We start from the raw sequence: 26243 nt of genomic DNA on the forward strand, positions 1-26243 counted from the left end.
CCAAGGCTGGCTCTGGCCCGTCGCCATTCCGCCGCGGGCGTCGGTCTCGGCTGGGGCCCCGGGCACCAGAGGCAGGCCCGCGCGCTCCTCTCCCGGTGCGCAGCGGCCGGCAGCGGCTGGAGCGCAGGGCGGGCTGTGCGCGTGAATGAATGGGCGCCCGGGGGACGCGCGCGCTCGGGGCTGAAGGGCATTAGGACCGTGAGGATCGCTCGGCGATCCTGTCTCTCCCTATCACCCCCACCCCCCCCCACCTCGCTCCTTTTTCTGCTCTGCAGGACTGAGCAGCCAGGCGCGAGCGCAAACAAACAGCTGGGGCTGCGAGCGCCCCCGCCCCGGCCCGGAGAGCAGCCGGCCCGGCCCCCAGCCGGGGCGCCCGTCCGCCCACCATGAGGAAAATCCGCGCCAATGCTATCGCCATCCTGACCGTAGCCTGGATCCTGGGCACTTTCTACTACTTATGGCAGGACAACCGAGCCCACGCAGCATCCTCCGGCGGCCGGGGCGCGCCGAGGGCCGGCGGGAGGCCGGAGCAGCTCCGCGAGGACCGCACCATCCCGCTCATTGTGAGTCCGCCCGGTGCGCCGCGCGGCCGGCCGGGGAGCCGCGGCGCGCGTCCTGCCCCCGCGCGGCAGCCGAGGGCGCGGGGCCCGGCCGGGGGCTGAGTGCCCGCCGCGCCGGGCCGGCTTTGTATATGTTGGAGCATTCCAGCTCGTTGTTATGGCAACCTCGGCCCGGCTGGCGGGACCGGGGTGCGCGGATGAGGGGAGGGTGACAGCGGGTGGGGGCTGGGAGAAAGTGCTGCAAGTTTGGTGGGCCCGGCGTGCGCGCGCGACGGGGAACGTGGCGGCTCTCCCCGCAAGGCGCCGCCGGCCCGGGGGTTGGGGGGCTGCGGGCTCCTCCGCCGCGCGGGCTGGCGTCTCCTGGACCTTGAGCGCAGCAGGCAGGCGTTGGGAGCGGCGCGCAGCCGAGCGCGTAGGTGGAGGTGCGCGCCCCCTCTCCAGCCTCCTGGGGGCAAAGGACGTCGGTGGCGGCGTGGGGAGGAGAGGGTCGCTAGGCGTTGCTCCTGCCTTCGCGCCCCGTTCTCAGCCCGCGTCAACTTGAACCGGTTTCTCCGCACTGACACCCTGCGGTGTTCTCTGAGTCGGGGGGGAGGGGGAGGTCTGGTCTGCTCCCCTCACCCCAACGTTAGGATCCCCCACCCCCCACCCTCACCCCCTGCACGGACCAGAGGGCAGTATGGGTCCGCGCCCCGGCCGGGTCATTCCCTAGCTTGAGGTCAGCCCGCGTCATCTAAGCCCCGCCGTGGAAACAAAGGCGGTGTGGCCCGCCGGGCGCCTCAGCGGAGCTGCGGGGGTCGTCGGAGCCCTGGGGTCCCCGGCGGGGGCGTGCGGAGCCCCAGCCGTCCTGCAGGGGGCGTCCCTGGCTCCGCCTTCGCCCCGGTGACAGCTCTGTGTGGCCAAGCAGGGGCACCTGTTGAGGCTGGAGGCTCTGGGACCCGCTGGGAGCGCGCTCCGGCGGACGCGATCTGCCGACCGCTGCGCGTGGTGGGCGAGAGCTCTGCGTGACCCTCGGGACGGCCTGCCGAGTGGTGGCCGCTGGGCCCGACGGGCACTAGGAGGACACGGTGCTCGGGGGCGGGGGCGGGGGCGGTACTGGCTCCTCAGGAGGCGCCAGGTCGAGAGGTACTTGTCCACAGGCGGCTGTACCCTGCAAGAATACGGGGAGGGTCCGTGTGGACGCGCCCTCAGGGCCTCCTCGTGCCCCAGATGCCTTATGACTTCTGAGCTTAGCTCGAGGGGCTCTGGGGGTTGTGGGTTTTGTCCTAGATCCGTGTGGCCCGCTCTCTGGAGCCAGCCCGGTTGGGTGGAGTAGTCCCTCTGCCCCGTGCTGGAGACACTGTTCCCGAAGCACTCGTGGGTGTTTGCACAGAGAGACAGAGCAGGGGAAGCCTGCTGCAGCTGGAAGCCCGGAGTGAGATGAGAGAGCTGCTGGACAGGCCGGAGCTGGACCCCAGCCCTGCAGCCCCCATGCTTACCTCTGGAGAGGACCAGCCGTGGTGGCAGGGAGGCCACCCAAGAGCTAGCAGGGGAGCCGAGGGCTGGCCAGATCCCCCGTCCTGTCCCATGTGTGAGGTGGGGAGAGGCTCCGAGCTGGAAGGGGAGGAGGAGGAGGGGAGGGGAGGGAAGAGGGTAAGGAAGCTCTGCTTCAGATCCCTGGGTCCTGAGCTTGCTGCTGCACCTCCGCCCTGCTCCGCCCAGCGCCCTGCCAGATGGGAGATGAGTGGGGAAGGCACTGGCTGTGCGAGCCCTGGAGTGGTACAGGGGGCACTGTTGGGCTTAAAGGATGGCAGCGGGAGGCCGTGGAGTGCCAGCGAAATCCTCATCCCAGCAGGAACTTACTTGCTGTGGAGGAGACAGGACTGCTAAGTTTAAGATGAGATACCTGGCAGCCAGGAGGTGGAGGTGCAGGAGGAAAGGGAGTTCTGGGGGGCCTCAGAGCCCCCTCCGGCTTCTCAGGCCGGCTGCCTCTCTGTCCTGAAGCTTTGGCTCTGGGTGTCTGTTCCAGCAGCCCTGGTCCCTCTGCACCTGCCCCGCCACACCCTGCCTCTGGCACTGCCTTGTGCTGTGTTGCTGTCTCAGTTATTTCACTTCAGTGTGGTCCTCAGTAGGACCCAAGCAATACGTGCACTGACTCTGCTGGAAGCGCCTCGAAGCCCCGCGTTGGTGCACACAGCACAACTTCAGCACTCCCTAAAGCCCTGAAGGTCCAAGCTGCATACATAGCCACTTCGTATGTTTTGCTAATGTTTACTTATTTGAGAGGCAGAAAGACACAAGGGTGTGAGCTCTCCTCTGCTGGTTTACTCTCCAGATGGCCAGGACAGCCCCCCCTGGCTGGGGCTGAAGCCTGGAGCTGAGAACTCAATCCAGGTCTCCTCCCTGGGTAGCAGGAACCTAATCACTTGTGCATCACTGGTGCCTCCCAAGGTCTGCATTAGGAGGAAGCTGGAGTCGCAAGTGAAGCTGGGTGTCAGACGCAGGAACTCCCAAATGGGGCACGGACTTCTTAGTTGGCGTCGTAAGCACTACGCCAAATGCCTGCTCCTCCCCCTGAATTATCCTATTTCATTGCCAGCTCTCACTTGACTGAGGAGGTAGGGGGATGCATGTTCCAGCACCTCCAGGAATTGACCGTTTGCTCAAATTCAATGAAGCCAGCACAACGACGGATTCGCTTTTTCTCTGACATTTGTGACGACCACGTGCTGTCCTTGCCTTCCCAAGAACAATTCTCTGTCTGGATGAGCCAGGGCGCTGCGTGTGGATTTTCAGATTCTTAGAGAATGATGTGGCCGGCCGTGCTGTCAGAGGCTGAGCAAATTCAGACAAGCGTCATCGTCACTTCCCTGGGGAATCAGAGAGAGAGCTGAGCTGGGAGAGGGAGGGCCCGCAGGAGAGCCTGGACCAGGAGGCGGCTCTGCCTGTACAATCTCTTGGCTATTTGAAGCAGCCAAGTTGCTTCTGGACCTTGCAGATGCTTGTTTGGCATTGTAGGGTGTCGGCATGGCAACCGTCTGGGCCAGACTTCACAGGGAGGTCTTGATTTGTAATATTCTGTCCTGCTGTCAACCCATGTGTTGCGGGATCTGCACAACTAAAGGGAGAGACTGATTTCATCTCTATACGGCTGCTTGCAACGTGGCAAGGTCTGTGCTTTTTTTCCACGCTGCGCGTTGTGAGCAAGACCGTGCATTTGGGGACCTCCCCTTGAGTTTACACGGATGTACGCTGGCACAGGGCAGAGCTCATGCGGGACACAGAGCAGACGTGGCTGCCCTTGGGGTCTCCCACTTGGGGGGAACATTTGCGGTTGTTCTGGTTTGGGACTCAGGTTCTGCCCATGCTGGCTCTCTGACAGGCATGGGTGGGAGGCTAAGGTCATACATGGAATTTCACTGCTGTCTTTTTAAAAGCTTACCCGTTGTGAGTGTTTCCAGCATGGGTGTACTCACTGTGACAAGAGTCTCCTATTTAGACAGATTTTGCCAAGAGTTTTCCTAAACTGGAGTTTTTTGTTTGTTTTAAAGATGTAGTCATTTATTTGTAAGGCAGAGTTACAGACAGAGAGAGGGATCTTCCATTCGCTGGTTCACTGTCTAAATAGCCCTTATGGTCTGGGCTGGACTGACCCGAAGCCAGGAGCCAGGAGCTTCCCCCCTGGCCTCCCATGCGGATGCAGGGGCTCAGGCACTTGGGCCATCTTCCACTGTCTTCCCAGGCCTTCAGCAGAGAGCTGGATCAGGAGAGGAGTAGCCGGGACTCAAACCGGTACCCATATGGGATGCCCCCTCTTTTGTTTTTTAAAGATGTACTTATTTATTTGAAGGGCAGAGTTACAGAAAGAGAGGGAGAAACAGAAAGAGATCTTTCATTTGCTGATTCCCTCCTGCAGATGGCTGCAAAAGTCAGGAGCTTCTTCTGGGTCTCCTGTGTGGGTAGCAGGAGCCCTAGGACTTGGGCCATCGTACACTGGTTTCCCAGGCTCAGCAGGGAGCTGGATTGGAAGTGGAGTGTACTGGACTTGAACTGGTGCTCATATGGGATGCTGCTGTTGCAGGCGGTAGTTTAACCAGTGCGCCACAACGCTGGCCCCTAAAATAGAGTTTTGTTTTTATCCTGAAGTTGGGATACTGCTGAGTAACCCTGGGCCAAATACCTGACATCTCAGGACCTTGGTTATTGTATGTGTTACATTTACGTAAATATTTGCAAGGATTCTGGCACTTTCCTCTCCAGGAGGTGATTGAGTTCTCCTGGGGGTGCGGTTGATGCCAGTGGAGGCCTGGCCCCGGCAGGGCGAGGTCTCGCAGGCAGCCGCAGGCTTGCTGGATGCCCGCTGCCCTGGCAGACAGGGACAGCCGCTGGCTCCTGTGGCGCTGTTCTCTGAGAGCAGAGGTTTCAATAAGATCTGGATGAGTTTATATTTTATTTATAATGTGTGCGTTTGGGAGCTGAGGGAATATGATTTGCCTAAGTGACAGAAAATGATTGTGTATTTAATTTGGGTGCCTCATGCGAGAGAATCAGTGGGGAGGGGAAGCACAGACACCCACAATCCCTTGGCCAAAAGGTTCAGGTGTCAAGGCCCCAGTAGCTGCCACAGGGGTCTGTCCCTAGACTGTGTTGGGACCTGCCTGTGAGACATGGGGACAGCCCAGCAGCACCCAAGGCTGGGGGGGCACCCTTGTAGCCCAAGGGTCTTCTTCCTGGGAGGCCCGAGGCCCAGGGACACAGGAGAAGTTTCGGGGTGCTGCTCATTCTCCTGGCAGGTGCTTTATGCCTTGGCTGTCCCAGCAGCTCCTCACCCTGCTCTGAGAGCTTTGGGAGCAGGACAAGCCTGTCTGGTGCTGATGTTTGTCAAACGAAGGAAGTCCTTGGGCCTGGAAGTGCCAGGAGAGCAAGGGCACCCTGGTGGGTAGCAAAGCCAGGCTGAGTGGCCCAGGGACTGGCTTGCTGTGGTGGAAGAAAGGGCCCTGCGGGCAGAGGGGAGCCTCTGGCCCACTGCTCATCACACTTGGACAGCAGGACAAAGGCCCAAGGAGGCTGAGTGGACTGTGAGCCCTGGAAGCTTGGCATTAACCTGGGCTCACTCCAGCAGTGTGCTTGCAGACCGTGGGCCGTCAGTCCCCTCTGGAAATGGTGTCAAGTGGCTTAGTCTCTTTCCTCTGAACACTGTGGCCTTTGATCTGGACCTGCCTGGCCTCCGGCCTCGCTGTCCACTCTGTATTTTATTGATGGGGGCCACATTCATTGGGCACTTAGAGTCTGGATTGGTTGTTTCTCCACCTCTGCCTCCTTAAATCCCCTCAACTGCTGATGAGTTAGGTCCCATAATTAAGTCTGGGTAAACAGGCTAACCCATGGCCTGACATCTCGTGAGTGCATTTTTTTAATTAAAGATTTTATTTATTTATTTGAGAGGTAGAGTTACAACAGAGAGGGAGGGACAGAGAGAAGGGTCTTCCATCTGCTGGTTTACTCCCCAAATGGCCACAAATGGCCAATCCGAAGCTAGGAGCCAGGTGCTTCTTCCAGGTCTCCCATGAGGTTGCAGGGGCCCAAGGACTTGGGCCATCTTCTACTGCTTTCTCAGGCCATAGCAGAGAGCTGGATCAGAAGAGGAGCAGCTGGGACTCAAACTGGTGCCCATATGGGATGCCGGTGCCACAGGCAGAGGCTTAGCCTACTACGCCATAGAGCCAGCCCCTAGAGAGTGCATTTGAAACTAGGTGTTTTGCCTCTAAATCCCATGCTCGGCTGTTCTTCCCCTGGAGCATGATGGGAGTGAGATCCCTGTCGGATGAACAGGCGGCCCTCTGTCTCCTCAGGTTCTGTGCACACAGATTCAATCAAGCCCAGCTTGAAAGTATGGGGGGAGGGACTGCATCTGTACTGAGAACATACAGACTTCTCTCCTAGTTTTTATTCCCCAAGCAATACAGCACAACAACTATTTACATAGCATTTACATTGCGCTGAGTATTATCAGTAATCCAGAGATGAGTTAGCATATATGGGAGGATGTGCGGGCTGCGTGGAGATGGTATGGCATTGTGTAGAAGGGCGTGAGCATCCTGGATGTGGGACTAGAGGAGCATCCGGAACCCGTGCGCCTCAGACATCCAGGGGCGAGTGTCTCAGTGTTCTTTCCTGGAGGGCCCAGCACCTTGCTTCACATTCCCTCCCGAACGTTTCTGGGGAAAAATAGCAAAACCAGTCAACAACAGCATGTGAACAGAAGGCAAGTAGGATTATGGGAAATCACTTCTATCTGTTTTTTCCCCTGAATATTTTCTATAAGTATCTACTAACATTACAATGATAAAACCAATAAGGGCATAAAATATTGGATGACTTAAAAATCACTCTTGGCTGGCGCCACAGCTCAATAGGATAATCCTCCGCCTGTGGCACTGGCACCCCGGGTTCTAGTCCTGGTCAGGGTGTCGGATTCTGTCCCGGTTGCTCCTCTTCCAGTCCAGCTCTCTGCTGTGGCCCGGGAGTGCAGTGGAGGATGGCCCAAGTGCTTGGGCCCTGCACCCGCATGGGAGACCAGGAGAAGCACCTGGCTCCTGGCTTTGGATCAGCACGGTGTGCCGGCCGCAGTAGCCATTGGGGGGTGAACCAACAGAAAAGGAAGACCTTTCTCTCTGTCTCTCTCTCTCTCTCACTGTCCACTCTGCCTGTCCAAAAAAAAAAAAAAAAAAACAACTCTTGACTACTCAAATAGGGTTTTTTTTTTTTATTTAAAAGGCAAAGTGTCAAAAAGGGAGAGGAAGACAGAAAAAGAGCTCTTCCATCCGCTGGTTCACTCCCCTGAATACCAGAAGCACAGAAGCAGCTAGGGCTGGACCACGCCAAAGCCAGGAGCCAGGAACTCCACCCCCGTGGTGGCAAGAACTCTGGTACTTGGGCCATCATTTGCTGCCTACCGGGGTGCCCAGGGTGGAAAGCAGAGCCAGGGCTCGATCCCAGGCCCTCCAATGTGGGAGGATGGGCACCCCAAGCAGCTGCTTAACCCATTGTGCCACAAGGTCCAGCCCTCACATGGAAACCTCTCAGCCGCATCTTATTCCTGTGAACCCCATCAGTGCTTAGCACTGAGCCAACAGAAAGGCAGGAGACCTACTCGGGTTACCTGTGGGGCTCCAAGGACTAGAACTGGGGCCAGTGGGTGGAGGCGGCAGGGGGAGGTTTCTTTGCAGGAGAAGGAAAACTTTCTGACTTAACAGTCAACCTTGGAGTGGTCCAAAGCCAATGGATCAGGGTTCGGTCCACACTCTCTGTGGTCAGATAAGCGCTTCCAGCAGCAGCAGGTAGGGGAGAGAAAAGACTCACCGTCAAGAAATAAGGCCCAATTATTTCACCGCAGGAGACCTGGCACCCTGGGAAGCCGGGCTGGAGAGGTGAGAGACGAAAGAACTCCAACTACTGCTGTGCTCTTGCCCTGCCTGTGGGGCTGCCCAGCGGGGAGGCAGCAAGGGGCCAAGTGGCAAAGCCAGAAGTGCTGGTTTCCAGCATCTTCTCCTACTCCCCAGGACTGAGCCCACAAAGGCCCCTCTACCTGCCGGGGGCTCCTCGAGTCCAACCTTCCCATATTTCAGGTCTGTTTCCCCAGTGCAGCCTGGGTACAGCTTCCAGGTTGCCTGTCCTGTCTCCCGGGACCCCTGAGCCTTGCCTTCCTGCCCGGCGCTGGTTGGCAATGCACCTGAGCTCTCTCTTCATGGGGGAGGCTGGAGCCCAGGCCTGCCTGTTTGCCCACTGCCTTTCAGCTGCACCTGTGACCTGTAGCAGGCTAGAGGCAGTGTGGCTACCCAGAAAGCTCTGGGAACATTGCAGACCGGGCAACTGGGAATATTTTGGGTAACAGGGGCCAATGGAAAGATCATTTCTGGTTTTTAAAGATTTACTTATTTATTTGAAAGGCAGAGTGACAAGAGAGGGAGGGAGAAAGAGAGAGAGAGAGGAGAGAGAGAGAGAGAGAGATGTCTTTCATCCACTGGTTTAGTTTCCAAATGGCTGCAATGGCTGGGCCGGGCTGGAGCCAGGAACCTGGAACTCCATCCAGGTCTCCCATGTGGGTGCAGGGGCCCAAGCCCTTGGACCATCTTCTGCTGCTTTCCCAGGCCACAGCAGAGAGCTAGATCGTAAGTGGAGCAGCCAGGACTCGAACCGGCACCCATATGGGATGCCAGCGTCACAGGCGGCTTAACCTTCCATACCGTAGTGCTGGCCCTGGTGACATTTCTTGACATGAGTTACGGGATCTGCGGGGCCCCCAGCTTGGCGAGGCAGAGGTATGGGGGAGTGCCAGGATGGAGGCCGATGCTGGCTATCAGGGACACAGATGAAGGCCCAGCCCTGTCCCACACTTTCCTAGGGGAGTCACTTCTGCTCACTGGGCCGTCCGTCCCTCGTCCGTGTGACGAGGGTTGATGTAGAGCAGGGGTGGGGAACGTGTAGGATCCGCGAAATCACTGGGTCCGGCCCTGCCGAGGCAACTGCAGGTGGGACTCGGAAGACAATGAACTACAACGGGCGAGTTTTTCAGCTGATGATTGTGTATGGCCCTCGAATGATGCTATGAATGTCCAGACAGCCCTGGGCACGAAAGGCCTCCCTGCTAATGCACCTGGGAAAGCAGAGGAAGATGGCCCAAGTGCTTGGGCTCTTGCACCCATGTGGGAGACACAGGTGAAGCTCCTGGGTCCTGGCTTCTTCCTGGTCCAGCCCTGGCCATGGTGGCCATGGTGGCCATTTGAGGAGTGAACCTGCGTATGGAAGAACTCTCTGTCTCTCTCTGTCTCTGTCTCTCCCTCTCTTTCTCTCTGTAACTCTGCCTTTCAAATAAATAAAATAAGTCTTAAAAAAGAAAGAGAAAGAATGAAAGAAGGAGAATAAGGCCAGAGGGGGAGGCAGGCAAAAACCCAGGTCACTGTGTCCAGAGAGGCTGGAACCCCTCCTCCCAAAGACGGCACCGGCCCCTCTGCTCCTGTCCCTGGAACACGGACAGGGCAGGGCTGGTCTAGAAGCTGGCGGCTCCGTGAGCGTGTCGGGGATAACGGACCTGCCTGCGGCCGCAGCTCCAGACAACCTCCTCACTTCTCAGCAGTCCCAGAGGACCAGAAGGCCCCCCCAGAGACCCCCGGCAGAGGATTAACAGTCCTGACACAGTGGCTCCGAGAGCAGGCGGGCAGTGGCCCCCAGGCCACAGCCTGGGCACAGACACCGCTTTGAGAAGTCAGCAGAAGTCGTCGGGCGTTTGATCATCTCCTAGCAACCTTCAGCATGTCCTAGGTTACACATGCAACAGATTAGATGAGCAAGCTAGGAGCTGCGGACACACTGAGAAGTGACAGCTGACAGCAAAGGGGCAGCCACGCCCTGGGCGGAACACTGAGGACAGCCTGCTCTCCTACCCTTGACCCTTACTTACTGAGCACCTGCTGTGTGCCGGCAGCCTTGTAAGAGACAACAGGCACATTCTCTAGATCAACATTATGCACGAGGTAGTGGCAGACACCATGGAAATAAACTAAAGCAACAGAAGGGGGCAGAGGGAGGGGCGTGGGATGGCCAGGGAAAGCGGCACTTGGACTGAGGCATGAAGGCAAAGGGTGAGTAGGGAGAGTGTTCAGGCAGCCGAGGCCAAGGGCCCTGGCGGGCGTGTGCCTGCGGCGCTTGGCTGGGGCAGCCTGAGCCAGCAGGAACGTGGCCAGCGGGGGCCAGCGGGGGAGGCGATGGCCAGCCTCAGGGGCTGGGGTGAGGCCGGCTGGAGAGGTGTCCCTGCATCACCAGGAAGTGACAGGTTACACTCCGCGAACCAGCCTGCCTGGGGAGTCGGGGGTCCGTGTCACTCATTGCAGAAGGTTTTCCAGCAAGACGGTCAGAGTTATTTCCAAGTGCTGGCTCTGTAGGAGGTAAACAAAAGTTCTCTGGAAAATGTTCTGTGGCTTTGAACCCTTCGTTTCCTTATAATGTGGGATCAGTGAGGTACTTGCTTGTGGGTTGTGGTGTGATGTGTGTGGTATGTGGGTGTGTGTATTGTGTATGATGTGTGCATATAGAGTGAGGTATGTGTATATATGTGGTGTGTTTGTTGTGTGTGTATATTGTGATGTGTGTGGTAGGTAAATGGGATATATGTGTTTTGTTGTGTATCACGTGCACATAAAGTGTCAGGTATGTATATATATGTGGTGTGGGGTGTTGTGTGTGTATATAGGGTATGTATGGTGTGTGTACATGGCGTGGTGTGGGGTGTGTGTGTTGTGTGGTGTGTATGGGTATATATGTGCTGTGATGTGTTTGTTGTGTATGTTATGTTGTGGGGTGTTGTGTGTTGTGTAGTATGTGTGTGTTGTGTGGTGTGTATGGAGTGTGAGTTATGTGTATATATGTGGTGTGGTGTGTGTATGTATGGGTTGTCTATGTTGTGTTGAAGGGTGTGTGTGGTTTTCTTTTTTTCTTTTCTTTTTTTTTTTTTTTTACAGGCAGATTGGACAGTGAGAGAGGGAGAGAGACAGAGAGAAAGGTCTTCCTTTTCCGTTGGTTCACCCCTCAATGGCCACTGCGGCTGGCACACCGCGCTGATCCAAAGGCAGGAGCCAGGTGCTTCTCCTGGTCTCCCATGCAGGTGCAGGGCCCAAGGACTTGGGCCATCCTCCACTGCACTCCCGGGCCACAGCAGAGCGGGACTGGAAGAGGGGCAACCAGGACAGAATCCAGTGCCCCGACCGGGACTAGAATCCGGTGTGCCGGCGCCGCAGGTGGAGGATTAGCCTATTGAGCTGCAGTGCCGGCCAAGTGTGTGTGTGTGGTTTGTAAGTGGGATGTATGTGTTGTGTGTATGGTGTGTGTATATAGAGTGTGAGGTATGTGTATACATGTGGTGTGGGGTGTTTGCTGTGGTGTGTGTATATGGGGTATTATGGTGTGTGTGTGTGTGTGTATGTGGCAAGGGGTCTGTATATGATGTATGTAAATGGGGTATGTGTGGTATGTGTGTGTATGTGATATGTGAGGCGTATATGTGTTTTGTGGGTGGTGTGTGCATATGGGGTGTATGATACGTGTATGTGGTTGTATGTGGTGTATGTGGTATGGTATGTGGTGGATGTTGTGTGTGTGCTGTGTATGTAGGGGGTGTGGTGACATATGTGACATATATGGGGTGTAAACGCGATCTGATGTGTATAAGGGATTGTGCGTGTGTATGTGGTATGTTATGTGTATAGGGAGTGTGATATATATGGGGTTGTATGTGTATATGTGGTATGTTTGTTTATAGGGGATCTGGTGTATGTGTATGAGCATGCGGGGTGGTATGTGTGGTGTATATGTGGTGGTATGGCTTGTGTACAGGAGGTGTGATATATGCGTGGTGTTTATGGTGCTGCGTGGTGTGTGTGTGTATTATATGTATGATATGTATGTATGTATGTATGTGGACATGGTATGACCACGTATGTGTGTGGTGTATTGTGGTATGCATGTATATGTGTGTGGAGTGTGTGTTATGTATGTGTGTGTGGATGTGGTATGTATGTGTATGTGTGTGGTGTGTGTATTGTGTATGTGTGTGGTATGTATGTGTATTTGTGCATTCTGTGTGGTGTGCATATGCATATGTGTGGTGTATGTGGTATGTATTTGTATGTGTGTGGTGTATGTGGTATGTATGTGTATGTGTGTGTGGTATGTATGTATATGTGTGGTGTGTGGAATGTATGTGTGTGGATGCAATGTGTATGTGTGTGGTGTGTGGCATGTATGTGTATGTGGACATCACATGTATGTGTGTGGTATTGTGTGCATGTATATGGTATGATATGTATCTGCATGTGGTGTGTGGTATGTGTGTGGTGTGATGTGTGTGTGGTATGTATGTGAGTGGTATATGTGGCATGTATGTGGTATGTATGTGTGGTGCATGTGGTATGTATGTGTGTTTGGTGTGTGGTATGTATGTGTGTAGATGTCATGTGTATGTGTGTTGTATTTATGTGTATGCGTGGTGGGTGTGGTATGTATGTGTATGTGGGATGTGTGGTATGTATGTGTGTGGTATGTGTGTATGTGGATGTCATGTGTATGTGTATGTGGTATGTATGTGTGTATGGTATGTATGTGGATGTGGATGTCATGTGTATGTGTGTCATATGTATGTGTATGTGAGGTGGGTGTGGTATGTATGTGTATGTGGTATGTGTGGTGTGTATGTGGATATGTGTGGTGTGTGATATGTGTGTGTGGTATGTATGTGCATGTGGTATGTATGGTATGTATGTATGTATGGTGTGTGTGGTATGTGTGTGTGAATGTCATGTGTATGTGTGTGTGGTATGTATGTGTGGATGGGTGTCATGTGTATGTGTGTCATATGTATGTGTATACATGGTGGGTGTGGTGTGTGTCATATGTTTGTGTATGCATGGTGGGTGTGGTATGTATGTGTATGTGGGATGTGTGGTATGTATGTGTGTGTGGTATGTGTGTATGTGGATGTCGTGTGTATGTGTGTGTGGTATGTATGTGTGTGGGATGTGTGGTATGTATGTGTGTGTGGGATGTGTGGTATGTATGTGTGGTGTGTGGTATGTGTGTATGTGGATGTCGTGTGTATGTGTGTGATATGTATGTGTGTGTGGGTGTCATGTGTATGTGTGTCATATGTATGTGTCTGTGTGGTGGGCATGGTGTGAGGATGGAGGGGGCAGAGGGGCTCTGCAGAGATGGCAGACAGAAGAGAGGGCCTCTCAGTGGTGGTAGCTGGGTACAGCTGGGCTCTGCAAGTGACGTGTTCTGGCAATGCAGTTTCTGCTCTGTAGGAGCAGACCCCGAGGCTGACGCCTTCCAGGGCCTTCCCTCAGCGGAGCGGGCGCCTGTGCCTCGCGGCTTGTTTCAGGGCCGCAGCAGGTGGAGGGCTGCCTGCCAGAGGACGGCGCTGGGCCCGGGCTGACTGAGGCTGTCTCCTGAGGCTCGGCCTGCGTCCCCCAAGCACAGGCGACACACGGTGGGGCTTCTGTGTCCCTGGCCCACTGCCCGGGCTTCATTTCTGTGACCAGTCCACCTGCTCCATCCCGGGCCCCGCCGGCCACGCCCCCTCAGATGCCGCCCGCTGGAGGTCAGATTTTCCTGCCTTTCTCTTCTCTCAGCAGCTCTGGCTTTTGGCTCCTTTAAACAGACTGTGAAGGCTTCTGATGTTTCAAGGCCTTTCATTTCAAGGGCGTCTGTCCTTGGGGTGCCACAGCCAGCGGGAGCCATGCTGCGTTCCTGAGCTGCCCAGCCGGCGGTCAGCTCCAGGGGCCTTTGCGTCTGGTGCCTGCAGGTCTGTGGTCTGAGTCTTTCCCCCTCTCTGTGGAAGTTTCACTGGGGTGGGAGATGAGGGGGTGCGTGGGAGGCTTGGGGCACTCTCCTGGGGATGGGGCTAGGCGCCCAGCCTGAGGCTTAGCAAGGAAGCTCATGTGATCAACTAGTGATGTCTGCCGTGGTTCCCTGCCGTGGCTGGGAGGGGCAGTGGTCAGCCCCAAATAGTTCATGAACGCAAGCAGCTCGATGAAGGGAACCAGAGCCCAGAGCCAACACCCTGCAGGGAACAGGGAAGGCATGGAGGGCTTTTAGGAGCTACCAGACAATGGGGTCGAAAGCAGAAGCTGCCCCCCTGTGGTCTTGGTGCCACTTTGTGGGGGCATGGAAACAGCAAGCTCCTTTTGCAAAAACTCTGAAATGCCTCCTCTCTGGGTGCACCCCAACATGGTCAACCCTGATTTTTTTTTAAAGATTTATTTATTTATTTGAAAGGCACAATTACATAGCGAGGTCTTCCACCTGCTGGTTCACTCCCCAAGTAGAGCTGTGCCGATCCAAAGCCAGGAGCCAGGAGCTTCTTCTGGGTCTCCCACGAGGGGCAGGGTCTCCCACCGAGATGGCGCAAGGACTTGTACCATCTTCCACTGCTTTCCCAGGCCATAGCAGAGAGCTGGGTCAGAAGTGGAGCAGCTGGGACTTGAACCGGCACCCATATGGGATCCTGGCACTGCAGGTGGCAGCTTTAACCCCTACGCCACAGAGCCGGCCCCAACCCTGATTTTGTTTCTTTGAGGGTACAGCAGAGAACCCAGCATCAACTGAATACAAGGGGGACTGCTGCTCCTCCGCACGCGGAGGAGCCGCACCGGACCGGACGCTTGTTGTTCCCCTTTTTTACAAGTCTTTTCTATAGTAAAGTAAGAATAAGTAAACAGCAAACTCCCAAAGCAAGAATGAGTAGAGAGAAATGAGAAAGAACGAAGCAACGAACTTCCCCGCGAACTCTCCAACGCACTCTCCAACCAACCCACACCACCATGCCGTCTCTCTCCTCCTATATAGTCCTCTCCACCAATCCGTGCTCTGCTACCCACACGCTGAGCACGCTGCTCTCCTCCAATCGGGAGCAGGTCCTGCTGTTTATTGGTTGAACTGGAGGCAGCTGTGTAGAAGCTGTTTCCTCCTCTCCCAGCGCCATATTGTGGGAGAGCAGATGCATAGAATAAGTCTTAATTCGAGTAACAGTCTAATCCGAGTTGCTCCCCACAGGGGACTTCAAAGTGTTTATGAGATGCAATTAGAAGAAAGTTGAGGGGCAGGTGTTGTGGCACAGCCGGGTAAGTTGCTGCTTGCAATGCCAGCATCCCATATCAGAGTGCCAGCCTGGGTCTGTCTCTTATCTGTCTCTTATCTCTCTGCCTTTCAAATAAAATAAGTAAATATTTTTAAAACAACAGGCCGGTGCCGCGACTCACTGGGCTAATCCTCTGCCTTGCAGCGCCGGCACACCGGGTTCTAGTCCCGGTCGGGGCGCCGGATTCTGTCCCGGTTGCTCCTCTTCCAGGCCAGCTCTCTGCTGTGGCCCAGGAGTGCAGTGGAGGATGGCCCAAGTGCTTGGGCCCTGCACCTGCATGGGAGACCAGGAGAAGCACCTGGCTCCTGGCTTCGGATCAGCGCGGTGTGCTGGCCGCAGCGCGCCGGCCACGGTGGCCATTGGAGGGTGAACCAATGGCAAAAGGAAGACCTTTCTCTCTGTCTCTCTCTCTCTCACTGTCCACTCTGCCTGTCAAAAAAAACAAAAAACAAAAACAAAAACAAAATACCCAGCCCTCAACTGTTAATTATATAAACTCTGAACACAGATGACATATTTCAGGTAAATATTTAGTATCTAAATTGAAAAATATTATAAATGTAAAATACTTAATTTCATACTTGGTGTCCAAAAAAAGAATTTAAAACATTTCACTAGTGTTATTTTTTTTTACAAATTGAAATACTATTTTAATATATTGGGCTAAATAAAACGTATTATTTTATATATTTAATAAAAAATTGATTTCACCTGTTTCTCTTTGCTCATTCAATATGGTTATTAGAAAATGTCCAGCGAACAGGGCTGGTGCTCCTGTTCATTCACAAGCTCTCTCTAAAGTGCTGGGGGATTGTACAGGAATATATGTGAGAGTGCTTCAGAAACTTGGGGGTGGGGGTAGGTATTTAACCTAGCAGTTAAAGTATCAGTTAGGACACCCAGACTTGGATTCCATGCCTGGCTGTGGCTCCTGACGTCAGCTTACTGCTAATGTGGACTCTGGGAGGCAGCAGGTGCTGCCTCAAGTAATTAAATTCCTGCTTCCCACATGGGATTCCAGGCTTGAGTTCCCCATTCTTGCCTCTGGCCCCAGTCCAGCCCAGCCCAGCCCCACCATTGTAGACATTTGGACAGTCAATCAGTAATAGGATCTCTCTCTCTCTCTCTCCCTCTCTCTCTCTCTCTCTGCCTGTCAACCCCTACCCTCATCTCCACCAAGGTGGAAAACGGAATTGAAAGAGAAGCTTAGGGGCTGATGTTGTGGCACAATGGGTTAAGCTGCTGCTTGCAATGCTGGCATCCCATATCAGAGAGCTGCTTCCAGCCCCAGATGCTCTGCTTCCAATCCAGCTCCCTGCTAATCTGCTTGGGAGGGCAGTGGAAAATAGCCTTGAGTGCTTGGGCTGCTGCCGCCTTGGGGGGGGGGGGGGACCCGGATGGAATTCCTGACTCTCGGCTTCGGTCTGGCTTAGCCCTGGCTCTTTCAGCCATTTGTGCCGTGAAGCAGTAGATGGAAGAATGGAAGATCTCTCGCTCGCTCTCTCTCTCTCTCTGCCTTTCAAAAAATTGAGAGAGAGAGCGAGAGCGAGAGCGAGAGAGAACGAGCTTATTTTGGTGCAAAATTTTTTGAAATCCCAGCTGGGGCTGGCGCTGTGGCGTAGTGGGTAGTGGGAGTTGGTTCGAGACCCGGCTGCTCCACTTCTGATCCAGCTTTCTGCTACGGCCTGGGAAAGCAATGGAAGATGGCCCAGGTCTTTGGGCCCCTGCACCTGCGTGGGAGAACTGGAAGAAGCTCCTGGCTCCTGGCTTCTGATCGGCTCAGCTCTGGCCAATGTGGCCATTTGGAGAGTGAACCATCAGATGGAAGGCCTCTCTCTCTCTTTCTACTTCTCCTCTCTCTCTTTAACTCTTTCAAATAAATAAAAAAAATAATTAGAAAAAAAAAAATCTTAGCAGTCCTAGCACGGAGGGATCTTCAAAAGCCCAAGCTCAGGGCGCGCGCTGTGGTGTGGCAGGTAAACCCACCGCCTGCAGTGCTGCATCCCATATGGGTGCCGGTTCCAGTCCTGGGTGCTCCACTTCCAATCCAGCTCTCTGCTAATGTGCCTGGGAAAGCAGTAGAAGATGGCCCAAGTTCTTGGCCCTTGCACTCACGTGGGAGACCTGGAAGAAGCTCCTGGCTTCAGATAGGCCCAGCTCCGGCTGTTGCAGCCATCTGGGGAGTGAACCAGCAGATGGAAGACCTTTCTCTCTCTCTCTCTCTCTCTCTCTCTGCCTCTGCCTCTGCCTCTCTGTAACTCTGCCTTTCAAATAAATAAATATTTTAGGGGGCCGGCGCCATGGTGCACTAGGTTAATCCTCCACCTGCGGCGCCGGCACCCCGGGTTCTAGTCCCGGTCGGGGCGCTGGGTTCTGGTCCCGGTTGCTCCTCTTCCAGTCCAGCTCTCTGCTGTGGCCCAGGAGTGCAGTGGAGGATGGCCCAAGTGCTTGGGCCCTGCACCCGCATGGGAGACCAGGAAGAAGCACCTGGCTCCTGGCTTCGGATTGGCACAGCGCTGGCTGTAGTGGCCATCTGAGGGGTGAACCAACGGAAGGAAGACCTTTCTCTCTGTCTCTCTCACTCTCTGTAACTCTACCTGTCAAATAAATAAAATCTTAAAAAAAATCTTAAAAAAAAAAGCTCATGGAAAATACATATTATGAAGAGAACATGCATGAGTTTCAACAAAATTTTGGCACAGAAATAAGCTTCTCTTTCACCTGCATTCTTCCACGAACTTTCTGAAGTCCCCTCAGATACAGTGTGAAAAAGGCCCATCCGGGCTTACCGTGCCTTCAGTGTGAGTCTTTCTGGTCCAGCTGCCGGGAACCACTGGTTGCTAACTGGCCATCCCCCGAGGGCACAAGGCACCGCCCAGCCTAGCCCCCTCCCACCCGCCCCAGGCCATTATTCAAATCAGGGTCAGTTTTCTTAAGGTGTCTTCTGTTTCAGAACTCTCTTCTAAGCTCTCGCTCTGATGAAAACGGGCTTTGGAGGAGGGGCAGGAGCAGGGGAGGCAGGAAGCCTTTCACTCCCCTGGAGAGTAGAGGGATTAGTTCCAGTCTGCTGCCTTTGGTGTTCCGTCTTTGTCCTGTTAGAGCAGGATGACAAATAGGTCTCAGCGCTGATGCCAGCAGTGGCAGTGGCAGCCTGGGGCACCGCGGTGAGCAGGATTCCGAAGCTGCTCCCAGGCTGAGTGGGAGAGAGGCGATGCTCGATTAACCATGCCTGTGAAGGGCTTGGAAAGGGATGTGAGAACGTGTGCCTGGCACTTGCTAATCCTGCCCGGGATGAAGTGGTCTTTTTCCGAGTGATGTTTCTGCAACGCTCTGGCCACTGTGGACGGGGCTTGCAGGGAGTCAGGGACATTGCTCGTCTCCATGGGCCGGGACCCCACCTGGGAGATGTGCAGAACCTTAGAAGCTGCTTCTCCGGGAGACTCCCGATACCCCCTCCATCTGCTCGGTGAAGGTGACTGTGACCTGGACCCGGGCAGCCTACTGGCAGCATAGGAGATGGGGGGAGCTGTAGACTGGGAGGAAGGGTGGGATCCTAGGGGTCTGGGGGAAGAGTGGAGGGCTGGCCCCTTTCCTTTGTCCCTCCCTCCTTCCCTTGTGGAGAGTATTTCCTGCTTCCTGGTTTTCTGGCTATGGCTCTGTTCAGGATGAGACATGAGCTAGTGGCTATGGGTACAAACACTGTGGCCAGAGTATGGGGATTTGTGCTCCAGGTCTGCCCCTCGCGAGGGAGCTCCTGACGCAGTCCGTGTCTCGGTTTTCCACCTAGGCAGTGGGAATCCCAGGAGTCCCCATTTCAGAGGTTCTGATACTGCTGTGAAGATTAAATGAATGAATCAATTCACACATGGAGATTGCAGTTGGGCCTAACAAACAGTGTCATAACTGGGGTTGTCTGCAATGAGAAGTCAGTATTGTTTGTTACTGTGTTTATTATAGCAAACCACCCTACAACTTAATGACTTAGAACAATGATCACATTCCTTCACTGTTTCTGTGGGTTGGAGACTTTGGGAGTGGCTTGGCCTGGGGTTTCTGGGATACAGGCACCTGTCAGTCGGGACTGTGGGCATCTAAAGGATCTAGGGTGTTTCTCTCACTCTGTGGTGGGCACCACGGTACTGGCTGTTGCCAGGGGGCCTCTGTGTGTGCCCGCTTGAGTTCCTCATGGGCTGATGGTGGCTTCCCCAGAGCATGTCATCCAGGAGGCCAAGGCCCATGTTGCAACCCCTGTTCATCCTAGCTTTGGAGGAAGGTGACTTCTACGATGGTGTGAGGATAGATGCAAGTAGGACCAGGGCAGAAGTGTTTCTCGGCTGCCTCAGCTGCCGGCTCCTGGCCCCCTCGCCGTCACAGCAGGCCTGGGAGCTGAGCCTCACTTGACCCATTGCTCAGAGAAGGCACCTGACTCAGCAGAGCCCAGGTTCAACCATGGCTGCCTGGCTGCAAAGCCGAAGCCAGTTCCGATGCCACCACCTGTGGGGCACAGCTTCTGGGGAGGGGGAGGGGGATTCTTGGATCTCGGCAGGTGCCAAGGCTGTGGGAAGATGGGGGGCTGGGCGGAGTGGGGGGCTTTATGAGCTGGAAGGATGTAGGCTGGGGCAAGCCCCTTCCTGGGTTCAGCAGTGGAGGCCCTGGGGTCAGAAAAGCCTCAGGGTTGCTAACACTCCACAGAGTTCCATGCAGGGCAAATTCCTTACAATAGTAAAATAAATGAACTGGAAAATCAAAATAGACCAGTATGAATGGGGCTTCTCACCATATGATGTTGAGGGGAAAAAACCCAGTTGTATAACAAGATAGTTTGTTATGATATCACTTATTTGAATTAAAATAATACAAAAGAGGCCGGCGCTGTGGCTCACTTGGCTGATCCTCCGCCTTGAGGCGCCGGCACATCGGGTTCTAGTCCCAGTTGGGGCGCCCGATTCTGTCCAGGTTGCCCCTCTTCCAGTCCAACTCTCTGCTGTGGCCTGGGAAGGCAGTGGAGGATGGCCCAAGTGCTTGGGTCCTGCACCCGCATGGGAGACCAGGAGAAGCACCTGGCTCCTGGCTTCGGATCAGCTTGGTGCACTGGCCGCAGCGCGCCGGCCACAGCGGCCATTGGAGGGTGAACCAACGGCAAAGGAAGACCTTTCTGTCTGTCTCTCTCTCACTGTCCGCTCTGCCTGTCAAAAAAAAAAAAAAAAAAAAAAAACAAAAGAATTCCTCCCATGAACATGCTTCAAAAAGTTTGTGGGAAATGGAATTAAATGATAAATTCATTTTGGTGCAAAATTTTTTGAAGTGTATACATAATTTTTTTCATAATACACATATTCACGAAATGTTTGAAGATTTTACAAATGCTTGGATTTCAAAAACTTTTGCACCAAAATATGCTTATCTTTTTTTAATTTTTCTTTTTCTTTTTTTTAATTTTTCTTTTCTTTTTTTTTAAGATTTATTTATTTATTTGAAAGTCACAGTTACACAGAGAGAGAAGAGCCAGAGAGAGAGAGAAAGAGGTCTTCCATCCAATGGTCCACTCCCCAATTGGCCGCAGTGGCCAGAGGTGTGCCAGTCTGAAGCCAGGAGCTTCTTTCGGGTCTCCCACGTGGGTGCAGGGGCCCAAGGACTTGGGCTATCTTCTGCTGCTTTCCCAGGCCATTTCAGAGAGCTGGATCGGAAGTGGAGCAGCCGGGACTCAAACCAGCACCCATATGGGGTGCTTCAGGCCAGGGCTTTAACCCACTGGGCCACAGCACTGGTCCCCAAATTGTGCTGTTTTAATCATTTTTAAAAGTACAATTCAGGGGTGCTAAGGATATTTGCCTTGTTGTACAACGTCACCACCTTTGTCTCCAGCACTTTTTCATCTTCCCAAACTCAAAGCCTACTTGCATTAAACACCAGCTCCCCACCAGCGCCTCTCACCCCTCTCCCCGGGGAACCGAGCATCCTCCTTCCGTGTCTGTGACCTTGACTGCTCTAGGCACCTCCTGTAAGTACCTCCTGTGATGGTTCCCTTCACCCAGCGTGGGGTCCTCAGTGTTCATCCGTGTTGTAGCGTGTATGGGCGTCGCCTTCCTTTCTCAGGCATAACAATATCCCGTTGTATGGATAGACCACATTTTGTTTCTCTGCACACCCATGAGCGGACGCCTGGGTTGCTCCAGCGTCTGGGTCTCTGGACAGTGCCGCTGTGAGCACGGCTGTGCAAGGGCCGGTTCAAGACTTGCCTTCAGTTCTTCCGTGTGTGTGCCCAGCGTGGAACTGCTGCATCACATGGCAGTTCTATGATCTCCGGAAGAACAACCATCCTGTCGTTTTGCTCTTCTTATGAATTGATTAGATAAGGAAACAGCCTCTAACATGGCTGCTGTCCCTGGTTAGTGTGCAAAGAACATCGCTCACAAGCCGGCGCCGCGGCTCACTAGGCTAATCCTCCGCCTTGCGGCGCCGGCACACAGGGTTCTAGTCCCGGTCGGGGTGCCGGATTCTGTCCCGGTTGCCCCTCTTCCAGGCAGCTCTCTGCTGTGGCCCGGGAGGGCAGTGGAGGATGCCCCAGTCCTTGGGCCCTGCACCCGCATGGGAGACCAGGAGAAGCACCTGGCTCCTGCAATCGGATCAGCGCAATGTGCCGGCTGCAGCGCGCTGGCCGCGGTGGCCATTGGAGGGTGAACCAACGGCAAAGGAAGACCTTTCTCTCTGTCTCTCTCTCTCACTATCCACTCTGCCTGTAAAAAACAAACAAACAAACAAACAAAAAACCCTCATGGAGGCAGCGTAACTTTTCCCAGGTCGCAGAGCTGTGAGCCGAGAGGGGAGGCCAGCCCCAGTGGCAAAGCCTCTGCCTCCCGGGGCTCCCTTGATGGCCAGGCTCTGCTCAGTAGCATAGCTCTCCTTCCTGCCCTCCCCCTTGGGGCAGAAGCTGAGGACACTCTTTGGGAGCCCACCACTCCCTCCCGGGTTCTCACCACACTCAGTTGTAAACACTGCCAGTGACAGCTATGACTCTCAGGAAGAGAGAGGAGTGGGCAGGTGGCAGCTTCAGTCAGCTGAGTTCAGGAGAAAAGCAGCAGGGTGGGCTGGCTGGCCCTGGCTGATAGAAATGCAGGGACCTGGGGCCGGTGCTGTGGTGTAGCCGGTAAAGCCGCTGCCTGCAGTGCCGGCACCCCATGTGGGCGCTGGTTCAAGACCAGCTGCTCCACTTCCGATCCAGCTCTCTGCTATGGCCTGGGAAAGCAGCACAAGATGGCCCAGGTCCTTGGGCCCCTGCACCTGCGTGGGAGACCTGGAAGCAGCTCCTGGCTCCTGGCTTTGTATCGGCACATTGCAGCAAATTGGGGAGTGAACTAGTGGATGGAAGACCTTTCTCTCTCTCTCTCTGCCTCTCTTTCAAAAAAAAAAAATAAACCTTAAAAAAATTTTTAAAGGCTTTATTTATTTAAAAAAAAAAAGAAGAAGAAGAAGAAATGCAGGGACCTGGGCCGGTGCTGTGGCATAGTGGTGGAGCCCTGGCGGGGACCCCTAGAGTGCTGGTTTGTGTCCTGGCCATGCCACTTCCAATCCAGCCCCCTGCTAATGCGTCTGAGAGAGCAGCAGAGGATGCTTCAAGTGCTTGGACCCCTGCACCCACATGGGAGACCCGGAAGAAACTCCTGGCTCCTGGCTTCCACCTAGCCCAGCCCTGGCTGTTGCTACCATTTTGGGGGTGAACCAGTGGGGGATGGGGAAAGGAGAAGGGAAGGAGGAGGGGACTTCCCAAAGCCGGGGGGAAGGGGAACCCGGTGCACTGCTTGTCTCTACTCCCCACTTTTGCAGCTGCTTGAGACCGGTACAAGTCCCTCTCATGTCTGCCTGTGGGGTCAGAGGCTGAGGCCACATCCCTGTGGTCAGGACCCCCGGGGAGTCCTCCATCCCTGGGCGACATGAGGCGAGCCCTCATGTAACACTAGGGGCAAAGTGGCTTGCTCAAGAACACTGTCGTCACTCTCTGCATCCCAGGACACAGGACTTTCTGTGTGGCCTGAGACTGGTAGTCCACAGGCTTCTTCTGGGAAGCCCAGTCCTGCCCTCCATTCCTGCAAACACGAGGGTCAGGTGCTGGGTAGGAGCTGAGCCTGTCCACGGGGCCTGCCTAAGCCCCAGGCAACCCCAGCAACCCGGCTGTGAAAGAAACAATATCCATTCAGAAACTGCTTCCTGCTGGGAAGCCCTTGCATGGCAAAGACCAAGTGTTAGGCTGATTACTTTTCATAACCCAGTGTGTGTGTGTGTGTGTGTGTGTTGGGTGTGTGTGTGTGTGTGTTGGGTGGGGTTGTCCCACAGGTCGGCGGGGGGGCTGGGCTTGTTTTCCATGTGTGCAGCAGCTCGGGTTGCATGACAGGCTTGTGAGGGGCCGCCACGCTTGTCCTCCGAGGCCACTCCTCGGTGATCCCCCTGCACAGGTCTGCTGGCACACAGCGTCGCGTGCTGCTGGATCACACAAGCCTGGGGGCAACCTGGCCTGGGTTCCGACCCCCGCTTTACGGACTCGTTCTGCCCTCTGTTCACGGTGCTGCAGCTGCACTGCCCTTCTTCCCCGCACCAGCTGCTCAGGTTGTCCTGCCCTGGGCCCTTTGCACCGGCTGTTCCCTCAGCCTGAGACACCCCGCCCCTGGTCTGACCATCGTCAGCTCCTCTCCCCATACGCTTTCCAGCTCTTTCCGTTTCTCGATTGCCTTCCCCACGCTACTGCCCCCAGAAGCAGTCTTATTTATGATGTTCACTCCTGCATCACCGGAACAGCACCTGCCGTGCACCTACCTGGACCACAGGGCGAGTGACCTCTCGAATCCTCGATTTCTTCATCCACACAATGGGCATAGTTACAGCCATCACAAATGATGGGCCATCAGCGCCACTCACCGGGTTCTTCGAGGACAGGAGCAGGTCTGTCTGGCGGGGCCGGGGCCTGCATGGTACCTGGCCCTGAGAGGGCTCGCCGTGAGCGTTGACTGAATGCAAGGGAAGCTGACGTTGCTGGTGTGGCTGCTGCTGCTGGGCCAACACTCGGCCGTCTGCAGGTTGCATCACGGCCTCTCAGTGGCTGGGACGTCCGTCTGTGTGACTGCCGGGGTCACAGGGGGCCTCTTACAGGTCCTGATTCCTGGGGCAGACCAGTGAGGGGCTTGGTGTCACACAGCAGGGAGCCTTCCCAGAGTGGGAAAGATAGGATAGTGGGCCTAGATAGTCGAAGTGCCTGGGCTCAAGTCAGGGTCTCCCACTTCCTGGCTCTGGGCGACTTTCTTAACCTTTCGGTGCCTCGCTGCCGACATCACGGGGATTCAGAAGCCTTGGGGATTTACTACAGACAGTGCTGTTGAGGAGCGCCCCGTGGAGGATGGCACAGCAGGTTAAACCACCGCCCTGGAGGACAAGGATGCCGGCACCCCACATCCGAGAGCTGATTTGAGTCCCGGCTATTCTGCTTCTGCTCCAGCTCCCTGCTAATGTGCCTGGGAAGGCCGTGGGAGATGGCCCAAGTGCTCGGGCCCCTGCACCCATGTGGGAGACCTGGAAGAAGGTCCTGGATCTTGGCTTTGGCCTGGCCCAACCCTAGCTGCTGCAGCCATTTAGGGAGTGAACCAGCAAATCCAAGATCTCTCTCTCTCTGTGTCTCTCATTCTCTCTGTCTCTTTCTCCATCACTCTGCCTTTCAAATAAATAAATCATTAAAAAAAGAGAGAAAGGAAAGAAAGAAAGGTGCCCAGGGCCTAGTAGGAGCTTCATTAATTTTTTAAAAAATATTTATTTATTTATTTATTTATTTATTTGAAACTCAGAGTTACACAGAGATAGAAGGAGAGGTAGAGAGAGAGAGAGAGAGGAGAGAGAGAGAGATCTTCCATTCACTGGTTCACTCCCCAGATGGCCACAATGGCCAGAGCTGCACTGATCTGAAGCCAGGAGCCAGGAGCTTCTTCTGGGTCTCCTACATGGGTGCAAGGGCCCAAGGACTTGGGCCATCTTCTACTGCTTTCTCAGACTATAGCAGAGAGCTGGATCAGAAGTGGAGCAGCTGGGTCTCGAACTGGCTCCCATGTAGGATGCCGGCACTGCAGGCAGTGGCTTTATCTGCTAGGCCACAGCGCCGGACCCCATTCATCAATTTTATTATTATTACTTCCCCCTTGTTTTCTCAGATTTCCTTCATTGAAAATACACAGATAGTTTTGGACTTATGTTCCAATTATGATTTTTTGGCTTTATGATAAGGCAAAAGCAATTCAGTTTCAGTAGAAAGTGTGCTTTGGATTTTCAGTTTCCATCTGTTCCCAGGCTGGCCTGTGCTCCCTCACGGCGCAGGGCAGCGGCTGTGAGTGCCGCTCCAGCCAGCCCCGTGCTTGCAAAGATGGCAGCCTGCACTCTGTAGGGCTCTGTATGGTTAAGCGAGGACGCTCCGGGTGTAAGGTATGGTCAGCGCAGTGTGCTTGGTGTATTGGAAAGCCATCCCATTGTCAGTCAAGGAGCGTCTGTATTCATGAAGTACCTACTGTGTGTCAAGGACTGTGGCTGGTGCTGGGGAATTCAGGTGAACAAGGCATTTGGGACCCTGTCCTCAAGGTGCTTACAGAAGGGCGGGGAACAGAGGTGACAGAGGTGTGGATCAAGCCGGAGGCAGGTGCACCTGCGGAGAGGACCCAGTGCAGCCTCCCCCTCCTGGTTTGGAGAATGGATTTTTCCTTCCGGTGCTCCCCGCTCCCTGCCCTACTATCTGAACCCTCTGCTGAGACTGGCATCACCCTGACTTCTCAGAGCCGCCAGGGGCTGTGAAGACCCAGGGCCTCACCCTGCACACAAACACAGCCCAGCAGTCCCCCAGGAAAGGATACCTGTGTGTCAGCCACAGGGCGCAGGGAGCGCCGCTGCCACCCAGATCCCAGCGGCGGGGCGGTCCTGCCACTATCCAGACTCTCGGGGCTCGTCGTGGTCAGCAAAGACGGATCAGGCGGCTCCTTCAGTAGCTGCACCTG

General features: G+C 54.8%; 1 protein-coding gene across 1 annotated transcript in view; it reads left to right on the forward strand.

The window, feature by feature from the left end:
• The window catches only part of GALNT16 (polypeptide N-acetylgalactosaminyltransferase 16), a 100234-nt gene continuing 73991 nt past the window's right edge, over positions 1 to 26243 (forward strand). The window contains exon 1 of the mRNA XM_051826331.2: positions 1 to 563. Coding sequence (XP_051682291.1) covers positions 387 to 563 — 177 coding nt within the window. The 5' untranslated portion in view covers positions 1 to 386. The remainder of the gene's footprint in view (positions 564 to 26243) is intronic.

Source organism: Oryctolagus cuniculus, chromosome 20 (assembly GCF_964237555.1).
Source record: "Oryctolagus cuniculus chromosome 20, mOryCun1.1, whole genome shotgun sequence".
Classification (NCBI taxonomy): Eukaryota; Metazoa; Chordata; class Mammalia; order Lagomorpha; family Leporidae; genus Oryctolagus; species Oryctolagus cuniculus.